General features: G+C 40.1%; 1 protein-coding gene across 2 annotated transcripts in view; it reads right to left on the bottom strand.

Annotated features, from left to right (window-relative positions):
* MTMR10 (myotubularin related protein 10) overlaps window positions 1-20,519 on the bottom strand; it is a 71,021-nt gene continuing 50,502 nt past the window's right edge. Inside the window, exons 6-16 of one of the 2 annotated variants that reach the window (XM_027827322.3) lie at window positions 18,873-18,963; window positions 14,817-14,970; window positions 13,713-13,800; window positions 13,483-13,571; window positions 10,533-10,663; window positions 10,052-10,121; window positions 9,412-9,482; window positions 8,427-8,596; window positions 6,075-6,245; window positions 4,175-4,357; window positions 1-3,599 (exon numbers count right to left, since the gene is read on the bottom strand). In XM_027827322.3, the coding sequence (XP_027683123.2) occupies window positions 3,000-3,599; window positions 4,175-4,357; window positions 6,075-6,245; window positions 8,427-8,596; window positions 9,412-9,482; window positions 10,052-10,121; window positions 10,533-10,663; window positions 13,483-13,571; window positions 13,713-13,800; window positions 14,817-14,970; window positions 18,873-18,963 (1,818 nt within the window). In that variant the 3' untranslated portion in view covers window positions 1-2,999. Of the gene's footprint in view, window positions 3,600-4,174; window positions 4,358-6,074; window positions 6,246-8,426; window positions 8,597-9,411; window positions 9,483-10,051; window positions 10,122-10,532; window positions 10,664-13,482; window positions 13,572-13,712; window positions 13,801-14,816; window positions 14,977-18,872; window positions 18,964-20,519 lie in introns of both variants that reach the window. The other variant, XM_007053763.4, reaches the window with a different exon arrangement.

Below are 20,519 nucleotides of genomic sequence, written 5' to 3'. Positions count from 1 at the left end.
AAAGGTATGACCTTTTATTAACAGTCTAATTTACTTCACATTCACAACCTCAGTGCCAGGGTTTTGTATTCCTCCTGGCAACTACACTTTTATTCAGTAAGTCATCATTAGGCACATAGGTTTTAGTTTCAATTAAAATGGTCAACTCTGTAACCTGCTGCAGCAACACCATTAGCAATCTATCACTCAATGGGATTTAGGAAACCAGTTGTTCAGTCTCTTGTTAGATGCAGACTGACGTTTTAGCCTTTTTCTTAAATAAAAAGATTAGAAATGTTTTGGTTTTAATCTATCCCTCTGAGATTAACAGCCAAAACCTTTGATCCTACTACACACACATCATTAAAAGCACAAAGGTGGTTTAATAGTCGAGTGGTATTTTACCTGCATGTTTAAAAAAATACACACACTCACTTCAGTAGGTTAATAAATTTGTAGGCATTTCTTTGGCAGATGGCAGTAATTCACTTAATGACATTGCACTACCGTGACTTCTGACCTCACCATGACCTGCAGTAGCGAAAGGCATTAGAGTTGTTCTTTGACCACATCAACCAGCATATCATATCTCACTAGGTTATGTTCTTAATATTGTTTACAATCTAGCAAAACAATCATGATACAACAGCCTACTATCAACCAAAGCACTGCATGTGGTTAGAAAACAAATGATATAAAAATAAGCTCATTTATAGTTTTTCTACTCTTACGAAACACTAATGGTATTAATAGTACCTAATTTTAAAATTGCCAACAAGACTTTAAAGAGATGTGAGCTTGTGTGTAGGGAAGATAGCTGTAGATATGTACTCAGTCTGCAGAGCTACTTGCAAGACGTAAGGGCCCTTAGGTAAGTTCAGAGCAGTCGGTACTGTCAGTAAGGCAGCTTTTTACCACGGGAAATGAATCAGTTTACATAGCTGGGCAGGTCCTGAACTATACATTATTAGGAACTGCCTTTCAACAGTACATTAAACTATTAAATATACAGGGTAAAACAAATACATAGGAATGATTAAGTACTCAGAATCAGGCCCTAAGGATGCAACAAAACAGATTTTTAGAGTAACCTGGATACCAGTAACACACCACTTGTGCTTGCTTCGCCCCCAAATTCTGAAAACTGTTCTGTTTGGTAAATAGATATTTAGGCAGTTTTTTTAAAGGCATAGTATTTACGAACAAGAACATCTATAGCATATAGAATACAGATTGTTGTATGAACTGAAAATACAAGCTAGAAATCCTTACATAGGTAGTTCTTGTACTCTTTTTTCAAAGATTAACATCCCATGTATTAACAAACACTTCGTACTTATTAAAGTAATTTACTCCCCAAACTTTGGTAATTCTAAAATGGACTCTTATGAGCATTAACTCTTTTAGGAAATCTATTTTACTGCTCATACCATAAAAACTGTCCAAGTGGTTTATTAATTTTACTTTTTGGTACCAAAAATCAGCACACAGGTTGAGGTCTTGTATACCAAGTATCAGGCCCAGGAAAGCTTTGCCCAAGATAACAGAAAAGCCAACCTGTTGTTCCAACAGACTTCTGAGTAATTTTTCCTTATTCTAGTTCATCTCAGCTAATTTGAGGAAGACTTTGCAGGAACCAGACCTTCTTGGGGAAAAAAAAAATTGGCTACTATAATACTGTGGCACATTGATTGTTCTACTCAGCTTCAAGTAATGTTTCTTCAACCAAAGAAATGGGAAAATTCCTAACCAGCCCTTTCCTGCTGCAAAACAAGGGTTTTTTGAAAAATCTCTTTGATTTCTCATTATCTTTAAAACTGAAAAAACCTTCACAGCAATACTTAAAAAAAAAAAAAAAGGGGGGGGGGTTGTGTGGGGAAGCCAAAAGAATCCATCCCCTAACTCTTCGGTAGTTAGGTCAGTTGTGTCAAGGGAAAAAAATTGGACTTTCCCAGCACAACTTCCACTCCTGTAAATGGACACATAAGAAACAAAGTAGTTCTAGGAGTGGTAGAATAAGATTCTTTATTTTCTGGGACTGACAGGAAATCAGTCTTGTTTTAGGCTAGAGAGAACTTCCCTGCTAATCTGCATATTGTCATTTAAGGTTTCCACTGTTCAGAAGGCTAAATGAAAATGGCTTTTTGGTGATTTCCAGAGTTTGTTTTATGAACCAGAATATGGAAATTATGTTTACATTAGTGGGCAGGTCATTAACATATTGAAAAAAAAATGTTTCATGGTGCATTAGATACATCTTACTAATATTTCATTCCAATTAAAGGCACTTCTAAGGCTACAATAACATTCTCTACAGTGAACATGTTAAGGTTAACAGTGCATATTGTCCTGAAGTCAGTTCCTGTGAACTAAAGGCAAGCTCATGACATTGAACAACAATTTGAATAGTCTCTCTAATGGGTAACTGAAAACAAAAACAAAAACCAGTACACACTGCACCAGTGCAACATTCACTCAGTAAACCAAGTCACAGCAAGACAGTATGGAAGCATATAAATGTGTCCTTACTAAACCTGTACTGTGACAAAGTAGTTTGTTCCCAGACTTCTACAACGGCCAGTCAATATGTCTACATTAATGCTAAATGTCTTTGATGTTTGTTTTCACCAATTTGATTTGCTAATCTGTGTTGACATAAGATTAGCTTCAGTCAACCGTTGGGAAAACAGACATTGCAAACAAAAAGAAAACCTGATTAGTGACCACACCGAACCTTTGCATTAGTGAGTGAAATCGCTGCATATTACATAATGAGCCAGACCTAGAAAACACAGAAGAAATTGTCAGAAACCAGACAAGAAGTTTACATGACACCTAGTGAAAATAAAATTGTGCGATTTGAAGCATGATTTGCTTTGCTTTTAAATATTTGTGCAAAACTTATGTAATATTTGTAAATAAAATTATTACAGCTTCAGATACCGCGGTTAGCAGTGTTAACTTAAAAGAAGACACAGTGGTCTGCGATTTCCGCCCAAATGTTTAAGCATCACAATATCTTAGTCCTCATTTGCAAGTGTCTCAGTGGACAGCCAGATTTTGGCACCACTTAAAAATTTACTTAATGGTGTTCCCAGAATGCTCCGTCTGCATAGGTTCCCTACTGGAGAAAATGGGAATGAGGAGGAGAGAAAATCTGGGGTCCCAGCAGTGTCATTTAAACCATTTGCTCTGAAGTACATCCTGCTTTGATCCAGTTCTGAACAGTTCGCTTGCAAAGAAGAGCTGCTTTTGTACTGCCGAAGACTCTGGTTTAGCATGTTTACCTGGTCTGTCAGCACAGAGATTTTATGGAAGGCAGTGATAAAGCCACCATTATTAATTTGGGCCTCAGGAACCCAGCGGAAGTAGCAAAGTTTCCACAGTTTTATGTGTGTTCCAGAGAGACGGGGTAGAATTACACCATGTAAATCAACAGGCTTTGAGAACCATTCTCTGAAATACTGCTCCATGCTATTGGTCTGGCTATCCATCTGCTGAAGAAAGTCTGGTTTCAGCTTTAGTATCAGTGAATTTCTTCTTGGAAGAAACTCTTGCTCGTTGATGATCCCATTCTTTAACGATGGGGGGATTCCTCTCAGTGTTGAGCTGTAGTTTTTCTGCAGAAAAAGATGAAATAAACATGGTTAATTTTCCTCAGATTTAATCTGCTACAGCTGGCAGTGTTCATGGATGCCTACAATTCTCCACTGGGGGACTAAGAAGAGACTAAGTGAGGCATCCTTTCACAACCATAGTAAAGTTGCGAGTCTAATCACTGGGGTGGCTTGTATGGCACATAATTTTACAGTTCGTGACCTAATAAAATAGTTGTAAATAAATTTCGACTGAATTCTACAATATTAAACAATGGAAAAAAATCAGTAGTCTATGAAAAAACTCTGAGGATCTATGAAACAATATGGACAACGGTGTTAATCCAAAGCACCTTTATATCACACAATAGCTGCAGTGGTGCCATAAGTCTCCCTTGTGTCGGCAGTAAGCCCAAGCATACCAGAGACTGCATTGGAAGCCATATGGCCCAACACTCGAGAGCTGTTCCTCGAGAGAAATTCATTTTTAATGCCTTATCTATAGGCTGGGACATCAAGCAATAATGGCCTTGTAACTAAGCTGCTAAAAGGAGAAGTCCACTGGCAGAAGTTTGATTTCAATGTAATTCTGTTATTACCTTTGTTCGTTTAAAACTTTTCACAGACCCATTTTGTACACATGGTGCACTCTTTCCAATATACCAGGGGTTGTGAAAGAGCATGCGATCTCTTGTTGTAAACTGAAGAGACCAGTCCCAAACAGAAGGAAATTTTAGGCCTTTTTCATCACCCAACTGGATGTTTTTGCTTATAGCGAATTCCTGCAAGAAGAAATATTCAGACATATTAAAAACAAACTAATTTAATTACTTACAAATCTAATTATTGCATGCAGCTCAGAGAGCAGGGAGCATGGCTTACAGTGTGCGTGGCTGTATACCAAATGTCAAAATATATAGAGCAACCAAGGTGACCATGGAGGACAGAAACAAATCCTGGTTTTTGTTTGTTAAGTGGATGGCAACGCTCGGGCAGAGCTAATGTTTAGCTGATGATAACCACATTTCCATAATTTTTAATGTTTACTTGCTTTTAAAAAATGAAACTTCTAATCTTTATTTCTATGAATTTATGTGTTTGAGAAAACAACAGGGGAGGTGGGGGAGAGCACCGAGAGAACACTGGTAAGTATTTACAGTCTTAATTCTAGGTTAAAGAATTTCGGTTTTGTGTTGGTGTATATTAGAATTTACTTGCACTGTTCTAAGAGTCATTGATTCTTTTAAGCAGCGTCATAATTGTAGAAGAAAAGGAGGACTTGTGGCACCTTAGCGACTAACCAATTTATTTGAGCATAAGCTTTGGTGAGCTACAGCTCACTTCATCGGATGCATCTGATGAAGTGAGCTGTAGCTCACGAAAGCTTATGCTCAAATAAACTGGTTAGTCTCTAAGGTGCCACAAGTACTCCTTTTCTTTTTGCGAATACAGACTAACACGGCTGCTACTCTGAAACTGTAGAAGAGTTGTCTGAGGGTATGTCTATACTACCCAGATCGGCAGGCAGCGATCAATCCAGCGGGGGATCGATTTATCGCATCTAGTCTAGACGTGATAAATCGACCCCCGAGAGCTCTCCCGTCGACTCCGGTACTCCACCACCACGAGAGGCGCAGGCAGAGTCGACGGGGGAGCATCAGCAGTCGACTCACTGCAGTGAAGACACCGCACTGAGTAGAGCTAAGTACGTCGACTTCAGCTACGTTACTCATGTAGCTGAAGTTGCATAACTTAGATCGATCCCCCCCAAATGTAGACCAAGCCTGACAAACATTTAGGTCTCCTGGTTTTTGTCCTACCCTTGGAGAGGCATGTGACAAACTGTTTTTTACCCTGCATGCAGTGTATACAAGTCACCCATTTTTGTGTGTGCTTCCTCTGAAGGTTGGGATTTTTTTTAGATATCCATCATAGGCCCTTTTTAGGTTGAAGCACCACTGTTCTCTCTTTCTGTATGAACAGTACTTGATCACTATTACTCAGACTTTTAGCATTCTTTTTGTAAAGCTGTCATTGAGTATTTTTAAATAATTATGTGGCCATGTCACAAGAGATTTCAAAGTTTGTCTGTAGCTTTAAACACCATCCAAGTCACTGTCTATCATACAGATGAAAGGAAGCTGCACACGAATCCCATTGCAAGTATGCAGCACTCTTATGGGAGTACGAATGAAGGAAACGATGGAGCACTTAATAACAATGTTCTTACAGAAATAAGGTGGGGTTTCCCCCCCACAGACCGTTTCCATTTTCAGTATATGCAAAGAGCATTGCAGGGACAATCTGATGAGCACTCATCTTGCGTTAAATATTTTTGCTCAATGTTTTTCTTAAAAGCTCATGTTGCAATTGTCACATCATTTTGCAAAAATGAATGAATGCCATTTAGTTTAGATTGTGGTTCCCCCCTCCCCCAAGAAAGACTCAGGCCTAAGATCAATTATTTTAAACGTAAGGGTAACACTTCTGCATACTCACAGTGCTCTGCTTTACTCGCTGGTGAGGACAGTTGAAAAGGAAGGTGCCAAACAATGAGATCCGTGTACTATCATACAATATGGTCAAATATGTTTCAGAAAACTCAAAGGCTGATGGATATTGTTCTAGCAGTTGCCAAATCGAGTCCAAAAACATCAAGAACAAGGGAGACTTGAGAAGAAATGGACAGTAATTAGAAGTAACATAATCTTTGCCAAAACCTTACCAACTTGTTACCCCCAACATCCTCATCAGGGTAGCTAATTTAGTATGCTCCTCATAGGGAAGAGACGTTTGTAGCTAAAAAAAATCACACAGAATCTATAATACAAATACCCAATACCAAGTTTAGCATTTTCACCCTCATAATGATAGAATAGATGATTATATAAATCGAGTAACTCAGGAAACCGTAGTAATGTAAAATGACAGGACAGGTTGATTTCATGTGCTGCCCAACGAGTGTAGGTGGTACAAAGGAATTATAGTGTCAACATCATCTCCAGACTTAAACAAATACTAAATTTTGTGAGTGGGGGGGGGGAAGAAATATTTTGAAGATTACATTTTCTCAGTCTGTGTTCTCATTTAGACACAGATTTAAATTGTTACTTGTACAATCAGAAACTCTCTCTGTAACAAAACCACAGGAAGACTGTGACCTGTAAATTATAGTACTTGGAAAGGGGAGGCCTCTTTCCAGCCACATTTAGAATCTTGTCTATTTTCATATTTCAGTTGAAATGTAGCTTACAAAACAAATGACCCTTCTTTGCTGAACTATGAAGGAAGAAAAGATGGTTGGTTTCTTTTTAATTTTAGAATGTGCTCTGTAGCCATAAATTAATACTAGAATTTGCTCAGAGCAGCCACTCCAAATCTTTGTAATAATTGTATGGGTTGTGGGGTTGCAGCTAAATTAAGATGAGCTTAATGATATCTGGAGTAGCTTAAACTATCTAAAAATCTAACTGAATATGTGGGTTTTTTGCTACTCTACCTTGGTTAATGGGCTCAATGCAGGAACCACCTGGTAAAATTGCATGGCCTGTGCTATTCAGGAAGTGAACTAGATGATCATAAATGGCCCCTTCTGGCATTAAAACCATTGATTCTGTGAGTCATAAAAAATGTTAATTTCCATTAAAAAACTTTAATGAGGTCAAAATATACTACAGAAAGAAAAAAACTCACAGGCGGAGAGGAAATTCCAAGAGGCATTTATATATATTTTTTCAGCTCTAGCAATATTTTTATTAACTTTTTCCTTTCAGATATTTCCTAACTTTTTTTTGCAGAGTGAACCAAGAATCATCTCAAAAGAACATCTCAGTGGATCATAATTACAAAACACCCTTGCTCCAAATACAGCAATCCTATGCATGACAAAGTATTAGGAAAATAATGAATGTTTTCTGTCTATAGTGCAATGAGTGTCTGGAAAGAAGTTAACTGGGCTGTCTCTTTCTGCTCTTTGTTTTTTCAACCTCTCGCAATCTCATCTGCTCTTCTCTCCCATTTCCCACATTTTCTTGAGGCTGGGTTGTCTTTTTTCCTATTCTTTTGCCTAGCTGCATTATTTCCTTTGCTCCTAGACATGTTCTTTGCTGCTGGTGCGTGGCGGCTCTAGTCCTGCTGGTAACTCCAATCCCTGAGGGTGTTTTATTTTTATTCTCCTTAAGTGCCACCCCAAGAGACACTGTTAGATTGGCTACTCTTTGTTTCCAGCTGCTTTTACAGGCCTCCAGTCTCTTCCTTGCAGTGTGGAGCCTGGAATGCTGTAGAAGTGTCTGAAAACCACCATATCGCCATCCACCAATTCTTGAACCACCACCACTATGGCTATAGTGAGCCATAGATTGCAATTTGAAAATTGCGGAACAGACTATGTACTTTGCTTCACATTCTTCTTTATCAGAAGGGTATTGTGATAATTGCAGCAATAACCACACACTGGTCTGGCTTTGTATATAAAAAAGGGCGTGAGGAAATGAACAGGTGCTGTTGAAAAGAGGCTCCTGAGATCCTCGCTGGATCAAAGTCTTGGAACCCAATGGTTTAATTATTGTAAAGCATGGGATAAAATAGACTTGAAAAGGCTTACTCTAACATGATTATAATATCAATATCAACAGTGGCATTTGATTTCACCCAGTGTGGTAATGATTTTTACACAACAGTTGAGGATAAAAAGGACATTCATCTGATTAATGATTATTCTTTTTTTATACATTAGTTTCCTGTCTTTGGAAAGTACTGAAAAAATTCACATTAAGATTTTGGACATTAGCTTATGGGGTCAAGTCATTTCATTACATGCATGTGATCTAGCTATCAATACAACATAGTTACCTCTTTGTCAGCTCTTTTTAAGTGGTTACACCTATCTAGAAACTGATATCCTGCCATGACCCATTCCTTCTGTATCAGGCTCTGAAATCCAACAATTGTCCGAAAATAGGGATCCAGCATTACTTGAATGAGGGAGGCTACGAAACAGCTCAGGTCCCGTCCTTCGTCCTCTGTGGAAAACATTAAGAGCATTTGAATATATATGTATGTATAATTAAAGAGGTCAGAGTGCAGAAATTGGTAATTCAGTTTAGTGTTCTCCTTCTAGTGAATTTCAAAATACACTATCTCGAGACTGTTGTGTTTCAATATAGTCAAACTTTATCTCAGTGAGTCTCGCACTATAGTTAAGATTCCCAACTATATACACCACTGAGATGTGAATAACCCTTACTCAAGAATAACCTGCTAAGTGTTTGTCCAAAAAAACAGATGCCCATTTGAGATGGGCTGAAATGGCAGGAGCCCAAATTAATGGAGAGCTTCCAAACTCTCTTTTTGACCTAGAGGTACTCTGAATTGGTATGGAGTACTATTTTAAATACCATTTCTGGCATTACTACCTCCAGGAGGAATTTCAGAGTCAACGAATCAACACTGCCCAACACTGCAATAATTCTTAGAAGTAGCACATGATCTGAGGAATGACCAAGACAACATCACATGCCAAGATAATGTAGCTAGAGTTGATAAACATTCTGATCTACAAACTCACTGGTCTACAGTTTTGATTTGATCACATCAGAGGCGCTTTATCAGAGAAAAAAGGGGGGGGGAGGGAATATTACCAGGTACTATTGGCTATGTTCCAGTCGAGGTACAGTCAACTACAGAGAGGGAATTTTATTAAATTAAAATATTTTAAATCTGTGCCTTTCAACATGTCAGTAAAGTATACAGATTACAAATGTAGTTTACCAAACCATGCTTTAACATTCCAACCTACCAATGATGACAATTACAACATGCTATACAATTATATTACCTTGCAGAACCACTGAGACATGCTTACTGTCCAGCATATATACAAGTTCAGCGGAATGCTTAAGGAATGATCTAGGCAAAAAGAAAAAGTAGTTTAATTTAACAATTAAGACTACAGATATTGCACATTTTCTAAGAAATGAGGACAGGCGTTTCAAAAATACTTAAGGGATTTAGGAGCACAGATGTCATTGACTTTCATTGAGATTTATGCTCCTAAGTCATGTTGGCACTTTGAAAATATCAACCCAAATCTAATATATACTCAAGTAATATAAAAACCTCAACTGTTTCTGATGAGATTGCAGTACCACAGAAATGCCTCTCTGAATTGTACATTTGTCATGGTGCCCATTATCGTCCTAATCCTGCAAAGATTTGTGTGTGTGCTTAGTTTTTAGGATACAAATCCCACTGAAGTATTTAAAGTTAAGCATTCACTTATGTCTTTGCAGGATTCAGCTGCACACACAGACACAGAATGTTTAAGTGTGTAAACCTTGAGAATCCCTGTATATTTATCTCATTAACTGTACAATATACAAATCCCATCTGTATTTGTTTTATTGCATATTTACACTGTTGAAAAATTAAGGACACATTATTAACGAGTACTTTCTAGTCATAATATTTGTATGTACCTGACATACTCTAGCCAACGAGTATTTTCCAGCGAGGATAACCATTTCTCTTCCGTTTCTTCAAAAGGTTCTGCAGCAAGAAGAGTAGGAATGTCTGGGTACATTTTTAAATAGCCATTTACTTTAGCTAGTTTTGTTAGCAAGTTAAATCAATAGGCTATGCTGCCCATAATTTTCCACATAATTTTCCATTAAATCTGCAGTTGAAGGCACTTGGTACACCATCCCTCAGAAAAGCACACAATTTGATGTGCTTACCGCATGCTTGATTATACCCCACGTCTCAAAGAGGAGTAAGAGAATGTAGATCTACAGAAGCTATATTATAATATACACACATGAACACACTTTGTATAGAATTTCAATTCCAGGTAAGTTAGTTGCTTCCTAACAAAGTTTGACACACTGCTTTCTTGAAACCATATCCGCCAGTGCCTCAAAAAAACCACACCATCAGAAGAATGATGATATTGTGACCTACCATTAACGCATAACTGTTTAAGTTTGATAAACGCAGCCTGGATTTCCTGGATATTGGGCAGGCACTTGTCCAAATCTGATTTGTGAACATCACTTCTCTGTGGATGACTTCGAGTTATTGCATTACAAATCCTAACAAAAAAAAACCCCAAACTGTATTACTGGACATGGAGGAAAGCTTTTCAAATTAAGTTCTTTAGAATATAGATAAGCGTAAGCAACTGAAAGCACTTAAAAATAGGTGCACAGTTTCTTCTTTTTAAAAAAAAGGTTTTCCTTGTAGTTACAAAGGCAACTAGCTTACATAGCAAAGCTATTTGCTCAAACAGCAAAATGGAAGAGCACAAACATCTGATTAGCATTCAGCTATAATGCACGTCATGCATTTTTGGTCATTTGGAATGCTATGTGGAGGCAGAATTGTTAACACACATTTCAGAAACATTCAGTTCCCATTATTGTTGAGACATGAGCTAAATTAATTTGAAAAACTGAAAACAATATCTTGTTAAAGATCTATAAGAAACAGCTATCATAGACAGCAGTACAGAAGTGGTAAGCAACAAAGCCTTTAGGCCAGGGGTCTCAAACACGTGGCCTGTGGAGTTATTTCCTGCAGCCTGCCATAGCTCCCCTCACCCCCGTGCCTCCACCCCCACCAAGCGCACTGCGTCCCCGCTCCTCCGCCTAGTTCCCAGCGCTTCCTGCCGCCAAACAGCTGTTTGGTGGCGCTTAGGACTTTCCAGGAGGGAGGGGGGAGGAGCGGGGACATGGTGTGCTCAGGGGAGGAGGTGGAGAAGAGGCGGGGCTGTGGCGGGGATTTGGGGAAGGGGTTGGAATTGGGGCAGGGAGGGGGTGGAGTTGGGGTGGAGACTTTGGGGAAGGGGTTGGAATGGGGCAGGGAAGGGGTGGGAAGAGGTGGGGCAGGAGTGGGGCCTCATGGAAGGGGTGAAGTGGGGACAGGGCCGGGGGCAGAGGGGGTGGCTTTTGTATCTTTGTATGAAAAGGTGTCAGTGATGCAGCTCGGGCTAATGTACTAGTCCTCATGCAGCCCTCTTGGTAATTTGAGTTTGAGATCCCTGCTTTAGGTGGTATTCAACTAGGTGGTAATTTCTTGTAATATAGTCCAGTGTATATGAGGCGAGACCTGGCCTAGTGATATGCGAATAGGACTGGAAGCCTAAACTCCTCAGTTTAATCCTGGTTCTGACACCAGCTTTCTCTATAGCACGGGTGGGCAAACTTTTTGGCCTGAGGGCCACACCTGGGTGGGGAAATTGCATGCAGGGCCATGAATGTAGGTCTGGGGCAGGGGGTTGGGGTGCAGGGGGGAGTTCGGGGTGTGGGAGGGGGTGCGGTGTGCAGGAAGGGGCTCAAGGCAAGGAGTTGAGCGGAGGAGGGGTGCAGGGTGCAGCAGGGGGGCAGGGTGCAGGCAGGGGGCTCAGGGCAAGGGGTTGGTGTGTGGGGTGCAGGAGGGGTTTGGGGTGCAGGCTCCGGCCTGGTGCAGCTTATCTAGAGTGGCTCCTGGGTGGCAGCAATGCGCACCAGGGCCAGGGGGCTTCGCGCGCTGCCCTTGCCTTCAGGCACCGCCCCCCGCAACTCCCATTGGCCAGGAACAGGGAACCACCCCCAGTGGGAGCTTCGAGGGAGGTACCAGCATGGGAGGGCAGTGCGTGGAGCCTTCTGCCCACCCCTCCCCCAAGGGCTGCAGGAACATGGTGCCGGCCGCTTCCGGGAGCGGCGTAGGGCCCGCAGCGCCTCAGGGGTGGCAATCCCGCGGGCCGAATCCAAAGCTCTGATGGGCCAGATCCGGCCCGCGGGCTGTAGTTTGCTCACCCCTGCTCTATAGCCTTGAGAAAGGTACATAACGTATAACCCTCATTTTACAGTCAGGGAAACTGAAGCAAACAACATAAACATTAGGTAATGTTGCAGATGAAAAGCTATGATTCAAGTATTATGACTATCACTAGACCACTAAAACCCAAACAGTTGAAGTAAAAGTTTGAGGGACATTGTATCTCAGTTACGAAAGCTAAATAACTGATGATCTATATTCAATTTTCAGTGTTCAATAGCTCTCAAAATAGCTCTGATACAAAAGCAGCATATAAAAGTGTATGCCAATAGAGATGCTGACTAGAAGCCCAACTCTGTTTTTTATTTAAATGTATGGCTTTGTTTTTTCATATAGAGAACAATTTTATAATCAAGTGAAATAAAAATATGCTAACAGTTGCAACAGAAGGTCTACAAAGTCTTCCAACAAATTAAAACACAGAATAAAAAAGATACCAAACAAATGACCTTGCAAGCTGGTGTGAATTTCTGCAAGGTACTAAGGTACACAGAAAGACTTAGGTGCCTGACTGTCACTTCAGGCACCTAAATCCCAGAGTCAGGTCCCACTAGGATTCAAAAAACCCTGCTCAGCTGACTACACTCGCTTGGCCACTAAATTTTTACAGTCAAAGCTATCTTAGCACTTATGTTTCTGCTTCCAAGTGTGGCACTGTAGCCCCATGCCTGGTATCTGGACATCTAAGGCCCAGCACGATGCAAAACCTAGGGAAATACAGGCATTCCTCCACCTAACCCCTCTCTGTGGCCTGATCTGGCAAGGGTGCTCACAGCAAACCTACCACACTGGGTGCCTATAGATGAGCTTACTCAAAATGGTGTGGGGGAGAGGAGGACGAGCTCCCTCAACTTTTAGCTCAATGGTTGGGGTACTCACGTGGGATGTGGGAGACCTTCAGTTCAAGTGCCCCCTACACCTGAGAGGGAGAAGGGATTTGAACTGGAATCTGCAACTCTTATGTGAGTGGACTATAGGATATTCTGATTTGGGGCTCCCTCATCGCAAGTATGAAGTATAGTATCCCATACAGGCACTTTTTGCCTCATATTATACATGTCTGGTTAAGAAATTATGCTAGGGTATTGTTTACCTTTGATCTATTTTTCTTTGTTGCAATACATCTTTAATGTTGGCCATTCTCACAAGAGCACTCCCATTAGAGTGATTCCAGCACCAAAGCTAACAGAAAGAGATAATTTGTTAGTATTGCTTGACAGCATGAGAATTTCTACATAGAGTACACAAAACATATTCATTCATACACATATCACTGTCATGAACATTAACAGTGATCAGCAACAGAATAAAGTTGACACTTACGGGCATTCGTCTTCCAATAAATGAGTAAGAATAGAGCTTTAGATCTTGATCTGCTAAGGAAGATGGGACTACAAAGTATTCTGGAAGGCTGGGGGAGAAAAATACAACACAGATAAGTCATTTTTCTTTCAGGTGTTTTATCTACTTTTCTGGAAATAAAAAGGATACAATCTAGAAGCTATAACAAGGAGTGCTAGTGCCTAATAACCCATGTCACAGAATGACAATCCAAGTTATACAGGATACATTTTATCACAGTATAGCGATAACAATGCTGACTGCATGTGCCTAGCGAGTCACTCACGATACTAGCACTTATGGTATTATCGTGGATGGGCCACTCACTCTTAGGTCCCACCACTGCAACTGCTTGGATACTAGGAGGAAAAATAAAACCTACAACCTTTGCACTCTGTCCTTGGCTGCAGCAGTGTATGTGCTGGGGGAAAGGCAAAAGAGGGACATAAATCTCCCCACCTCCAGCCAAAACATCTAAAAGCATGCCAAAAAAATATGGCCCGAACAGGAAGTCAAATCCACAGTACCACTTGCTGCACAGGTAGTTTACCAGTCTTAGTGCTGCAGTGCACCAGCCCCGGATGGAGACCAAAAGCAGGCCAGGGAGATAAATGGGTGTACAGAAGCACTTTAGCAGCAACAGTCAGTGCTAGTCAGACTGATCTCATTATTTTACTCATTTCCTGTTATAAAACTTCAAATCTTGCTAATATTTCTTCTACAGGCATGCACATTTGTGTTAATTTAAACAATAATAATAGTTTGTACCAGAAGGATAAAAACTATAAATACAATAAAAACAAACCTTGATTTTTTTTCCCTGTCACTTAATTTGATATCAATACATTAGTTAGCTATGGGATCCACAAGATAGTCAAGTTGCTTTAACTCTGGTGGCATCTCTTCCAGGAGATTGTCTTAGAGACAACTTTACAGAAAATTTTGAACCTTTACGAACACTCATCTCTCATCAGAATACAGCTGTTTTTTTCCTGAAAGTATCTGATCTCTCCCAGGGCTACTAGAACACCAAAGTGATGCCAGAGTCAAATTAGCTTGTTTTTCTCATTCTTTGTTCAAACTTACCAAGTAGATATCATGTAACCTTCATTGACTGAACAAACTCTCCATTCTGATGCGCCTGTTCTTTTGATTTCTCTATCCCAATCAGAGTAAGTTTCAAATAAAGGAGTCTGTTGACTGCTGCCCCTGCCCCTGCCTCCTGGGTCTATTCCATTTACTGTTGCTAGGAAAAGGAAAATAATCAATGCAAGATTTTTAAAAACATCCCTTTCAACTCTTCGTCATGCAAATTGCTATAGTACTATCTCTTCCCACACAAAGGTAGGTGAGTCTCTCTATTAGAAGGGATGTTGCCACTTGCAAGATTAACTAGTAGTGGTGCTGTTTGGTAATATGCAAGAGTGACAAGTATATCTTTACTCCTGTTTCAACAGAGCAAGCAGTGAAAACCTGTACTGTGTCAGTTTCTGCAAAACAGAGGCTAAGGGATAATGGAAATTGGAAACAAAAGTGTCACATTAACTCCTGGGGTCTCCCGTTAAATATGTCAAAACTACACCCATATTACAATATTTAACTGCTACAATATACTACTCTTTTTTTAAAAGAGGGAATTCTATGTTAAAAGTTAGAAGTTAGTAGCTCAGTTACCATCCGCCACTAAAAGTAAAGATTCTGAACACAGATTGGCTATTATTGAGTCCTAACCCTTCCAAGTCAGGGCTGCCTTATCGTCCTTTCCACTGTTTCAACAGTTTTTCTTCAGGGGTTGCTTTCTAGGCCAGCTATTTCATTCAGACAGGAAAGATGTGGAAGAGGCTGTTGATTATTTTTTGGTGTTAACACAAAGACTACGGTAAAAACTGTTTAAGTCTTACTAACCTATCACAATAAATTACTCATCCTGATGGGATTTTATGTAGAACAGCCTTGGTTCTATGGCTAGAATGTTTTGGCATGATACTTAGTCAAACTCAGCTGTTCTCTCCTTATATGACAAGAAGGTGGTCAACCAAGCTCAGTGGAATTACATTTTGTTTTTTGAAACTGAGAGTTAATTTGATTTTAGTTGTAAATGAATGACACAAATTTAGCCCCAGTTGTATAATCTGATCTATATGTGCAGCCTCTTTTGCCTATAATGGAAGTCTGCAAGGGCATAAGGATCTGTCCAAGCAGATCAGACTGCAGGATTATGGCCATATCATTGCCCCTGTAAGTCTTTGCCTGCTGTTTATACACCAACAATTTAATCTTTTCAGTGGTACTGAAGCACTCTCTCTTTTTACACTTTCCAGAAGAAGCCTATGCCAAAAATCAAGATAGAAGTGGTATTAATGCTCCTAACGGGTATTCAATTAGCACCCAGTATACAGTTATTTAAACAGGCCAAAGCTTTAATCCTCCATCAATTCTCTTATTATCTACGTATACACAAATTTCTAATATGGCAGTCACCATGGTATCTTTTATGTAAAGTAAATAGGTTGGCGGAGGAGGGAATTGGGATTACACCCCTGAACAAATGGCACCTCAAAAGCTAATCTGATGGTTTCTTTTTTATTGGTTTCCAGATGGCTTAAAGATATTTAAATGAGAATTTAACATGAAAAAAGTTATGTTCAAGAATTCATACTAAAGCAGTCCTTTTAAATTTCTCTCATTGCCATAAAAATAACGCTGATGCCCAGATAATTTGTTTATGCTTTCTCTTTTTATTTCCTAAATGTTTTATAAAATAAATAGGACATGAACAAGTTCTTGCAGATCTGGTCAAAGTTTGAGATTAGGTCATAAATTAAGATTATTTTGATAACCTCATTCTATCATCATCCATCACAAAAATCATCACACAGCTTGATACCAGTAGTGATAGTCTCTATCGAGTAGGCCCAAAAGTGGAACAGCAGGAGATGCTGCAGGCTGGGCACTGACGTGCACTGACAAAACCCTGCAAGGAAGCTTACCAAAATGTCAAGCCAGTTCTATTAGTCCCATTTTTTAAAAAGCTCCATACTCACCCACACACTAAAGACAAAACATAAAACATTAAGAATCCTGCAAAAGATTTGGAACCAGATTTTCAAAGGTAATTAGGTGCCTAGAGATGCAGACAGGCAGTTAGTGGGGTTTTCAAAAGCGTCTGAGCAGGTTAGGTACCCAACTCTCAATACATTTAGGAATCTGGCCCTTTGCTCCCAGTTATTTGTTTTCTGGGGGGGTGGGGGGCGGTTTAAAGGGATTGGGAGGGAATTGGGGGCACTTCAACTTTTACTTGAATTCAGTACAGGGAAATATATATACATGCAATAATTCCCACCCACCTGCCCCTTTCATGATTAAAACTCCAGTAGTTTCAGGGAAGGCGAGAAAAAAAACTCAACTGTGTGATTTTCGTACTGTCTTTTCACAGTAGGAAATACTAATATTTTTAATACATGTGGTAAAAATGCACTGAGGAGAAAACATAATGCAATCTGACCCATATGTTCTTCTGTGCAAAAGCACAGAGAAGGGAAAGAAATAATGGACAAAGACTGCAGCGTCCATTGTCCCTGGGGACTGGCAGGGGTGCAGAGTGGGTAGAGTGCAGTGCTGGAAAAGGGACAAGAGGACTAGGGAATCCCAGCCATGACCACCACAGAGCACGCCTCACTATACAGTGGGACTTCCCCCTCTGAAATACTCTTCAGCCCCCCTACTCCAAGCCACTGCCTTGCAGCAAGACCACTATCTTTGCTGTCACTGGTTCACTGTAATGCTACAGGGGCAACATTAGCACACTGCTTATTTCACCCACTTTGTGCAGCTCTTCCACTGGCCCTTTTCCTTTCCCACGTGGCACATGGATATTTCCTGGAGGAGGTAAAGGTGGCTCTAAGGAGATTGTGGTGGACTCAGCATTTTGTTTATCTGCCTCCCCCTCTCCAGTTCCCAGCTGTGGTTTTCTCTAAAAATTTGCTAATTACGGCACTATGCAGCTGGAGGAAGGATGTGGACCTTAATTAAGTCCCTTTTTATATAACTGCCCATTTTCAAGTATCCCCAACTTGCACCCGTAACATATGAAACTCTCCTGGTGTACGCACACTGGGCTTATGCGGGCACATACAGAAATGAGCAAACTCTTCTTTTAAACATGTTTGAAAATTTGGATCTGTAATTTCATGACATTCATTCAGTTTCTGTAGTAGGTAGATCATTTATTTCTAACGCAAATGGCAGAGTAAATAAAATGTTCAGTGCTACTGAACCACATCTACAGCACTTTCCATATTTGCAGGCTTACTGTGATGGAATTTGTAGCTTTTAGCTGTGTATTGGCTGGGGAGCACTACGCAGTGACCTTGCAGTGTTACACTAGCAATCAAGTTCCAAAGGCATCTTTTCCAAGCTTACCTAACTGACAAGGTTCAGTTGGAGACTGGCCTTGAGCAGAGAGGGTGTGCTCCAACTCAGCAGGGGTGGTGGAAGATTTGAGTGGGAGGTTATACCTAGTAAGCCTCTAGGAAAGGAGGTATGGAGTCCCAAGTTGCACAAATCCTCCTGCAATACCACCAGAAGAGACACTTATTCCCAAGAGAAGGGCAGGTAAACAAACCTGCCTGAAGGGGGATTATCTAGGTGTCCAGAGTATCAATACAGACACACACTAGAAGGATTTAAGGATGGAATGAGCAATAATGGTACTCATGCTGGTATGGATAGTTTTGTTTTGGATAAAGATAAGATTGTTTTGTTTTTGATAATGAATTACCATCACACTGATTAATTTAAACACAGAAAGTAGGGGGCTCTGGTGCAGTGTTAACTAATTTAAGTGACATTCCAGAGCAAACTTCAAAGCACTCTTGCCATTGCTTTTGGCTAAAAGTAGCCAGCCTTACTAATATTAGAAAACGCGCACATATTACAGAATAGAAAAAAATATTTAAATGGTTACCTGGATTATGCAAAAAGAAAAGGAGTACTTGTGGCACCTTAGAGACTAACCAATTTATTTGAGCATAAGCTTTCGTGAGCTACAGTTCACTTCATCGGATGCATACCTAAGGTGCCACAAGTACTCCTTTTCTTTTTGCGAATACAGACTAACACGGTTGTTACTCTGAAACCTACCTGGTTTATGATATTTTTTCCCAACATATTCAAATGCAAAGAGGAGCTGGAGATCTGTTGGCTGGGAATAATGCGCTACTGCAAGGCACACCTAGGAAATAATTTGGTTTTTAGTGTTCAGCATTATTGAATATAAAAGTACTTTAGTGTAAGAATCAAAACTGTATATAAAAAAAGGAGTTATTAACAGGAATTATGGCACTGTAAGAGTATAACAAAAGACTGTATTAAAAATGGTCTGATGTAATATTGCCAGATTTGACTTGAGAGAAGGACTTATGATATATTTTGATATTTGGTTAAATTGGCTAATATTTGCTGGAGAAGAGTCACAGCAGTCAAGATAGGTGAATTTTTGACCTTACATAAAGAGTGACTTGAAGTTACAGACTGATTTTACTAATATAATTTCTTAGTGCTTTAATAGGACTTCGTTTTTAGCAGAAAGGTCAGCCAGCTACAGGAGTCCCCGCCAAAATTCTCAGTATATAGACAGCAACATACAGGCAGGGGATGTGAACTACTAAGCTGACATGTAGGTGTCTATGTACAAACAGGAGGGGAGTAGACAGAGAAAAGAGCACAATGGGGCTCCATTCTTGGTTGTTCCTTAGGCACTATTATAACAATCAAATCAAATCAAATCAAGAAGTCTTGCATTTTAGAGCCCAACCCTCACATTATTTCTTGAAACAGCCGCCTCCCATTTTTACCTCTAAGGCCTGCAGGAGTTATGTCAATCCTGCAGCAAAATACATCCCATTCACTGATGCAGGGGACGACAAATGGCTTCAAGACTTTTGGAGTAGAAGTAAAGGGATTATCTAGGAATAAGGAATGGCCAAATCTCCATTATAATACGGGTGCTCTCCTCCCTCTATAGTCACTTCTGCCTTATTTTTCAAGGGTCTGAGCACCCCTAGCTTCCCATCAATTTACAATTTCAACCCCTCTGAAAAAACAAAATATTGTGTTATTTTGACCAGGCATGAGGATTTACAATTAGTTAGATATATCAGTAAGTCGTGTCTTCTCCATTCCCTGAATGGTCTTGAAAATGCAATGTGAGCCAGACATCAGCCTGATAACTTTGGGTCTTGCCCTTAGAAATGCCGCATCTAGCTGACTGGTATTTAGTCAGACAAGGAAACACCTGCTTACCATATAAGAATGCCTGTGAACTCAGCAAGTCCCAACATCTCTGCTAAGAACGATACCGTGATCAGAGTATACCAGGCTGCGTCACTTGCCCTACCCTAAGACGGGCACTGCTGCAGAGCATCAAAACCATAGAACAATTATGTCCTCATCACTGCAGCATAAAAAGTTGTTTCTACAGGATCAGAAATTAATGCGACAGAAGACAGAAGCTCACTCAGTAAAGCTACACACTATGCAAAAGACAAGGTCAGAATTAGGGCCTGATCCTGCAAACACAAGTATTTGTGTTTGCACATGAATAGCACCAATGAACCCAAGAGGAATTCTCACATGAGTGAAGTTAACAGTGTCCTAAATATTCCAAGAGCAGGCCCTAAATTTCAATTATAATTAAGCTGTGTCATTCTTTATCTGCAAAATTGGGTACTCACCATAGAAAAACAAATTGTTTTCCTTCTGACCAGAATGGACAGAAGGAAACAGTAA

This window comes from Chelonia mydas, chromosome 10 (assembly GCF_015237465.2).
Source record: "Chelonia mydas isolate rCheMyd1 chromosome 10, rCheMyd1.pri.v2, whole genome shotgun sequence".
Taxonomy (NCBI): domain Eukaryota; kingdom Metazoa; phylum Chordata; order Testudines; family Cheloniidae; genus Chelonia; species Chelonia mydas.
Note: the sequence above shows the minus strand (reverse complement) of the source record. Positions and strands in the feature narration are given on the sequence as shown.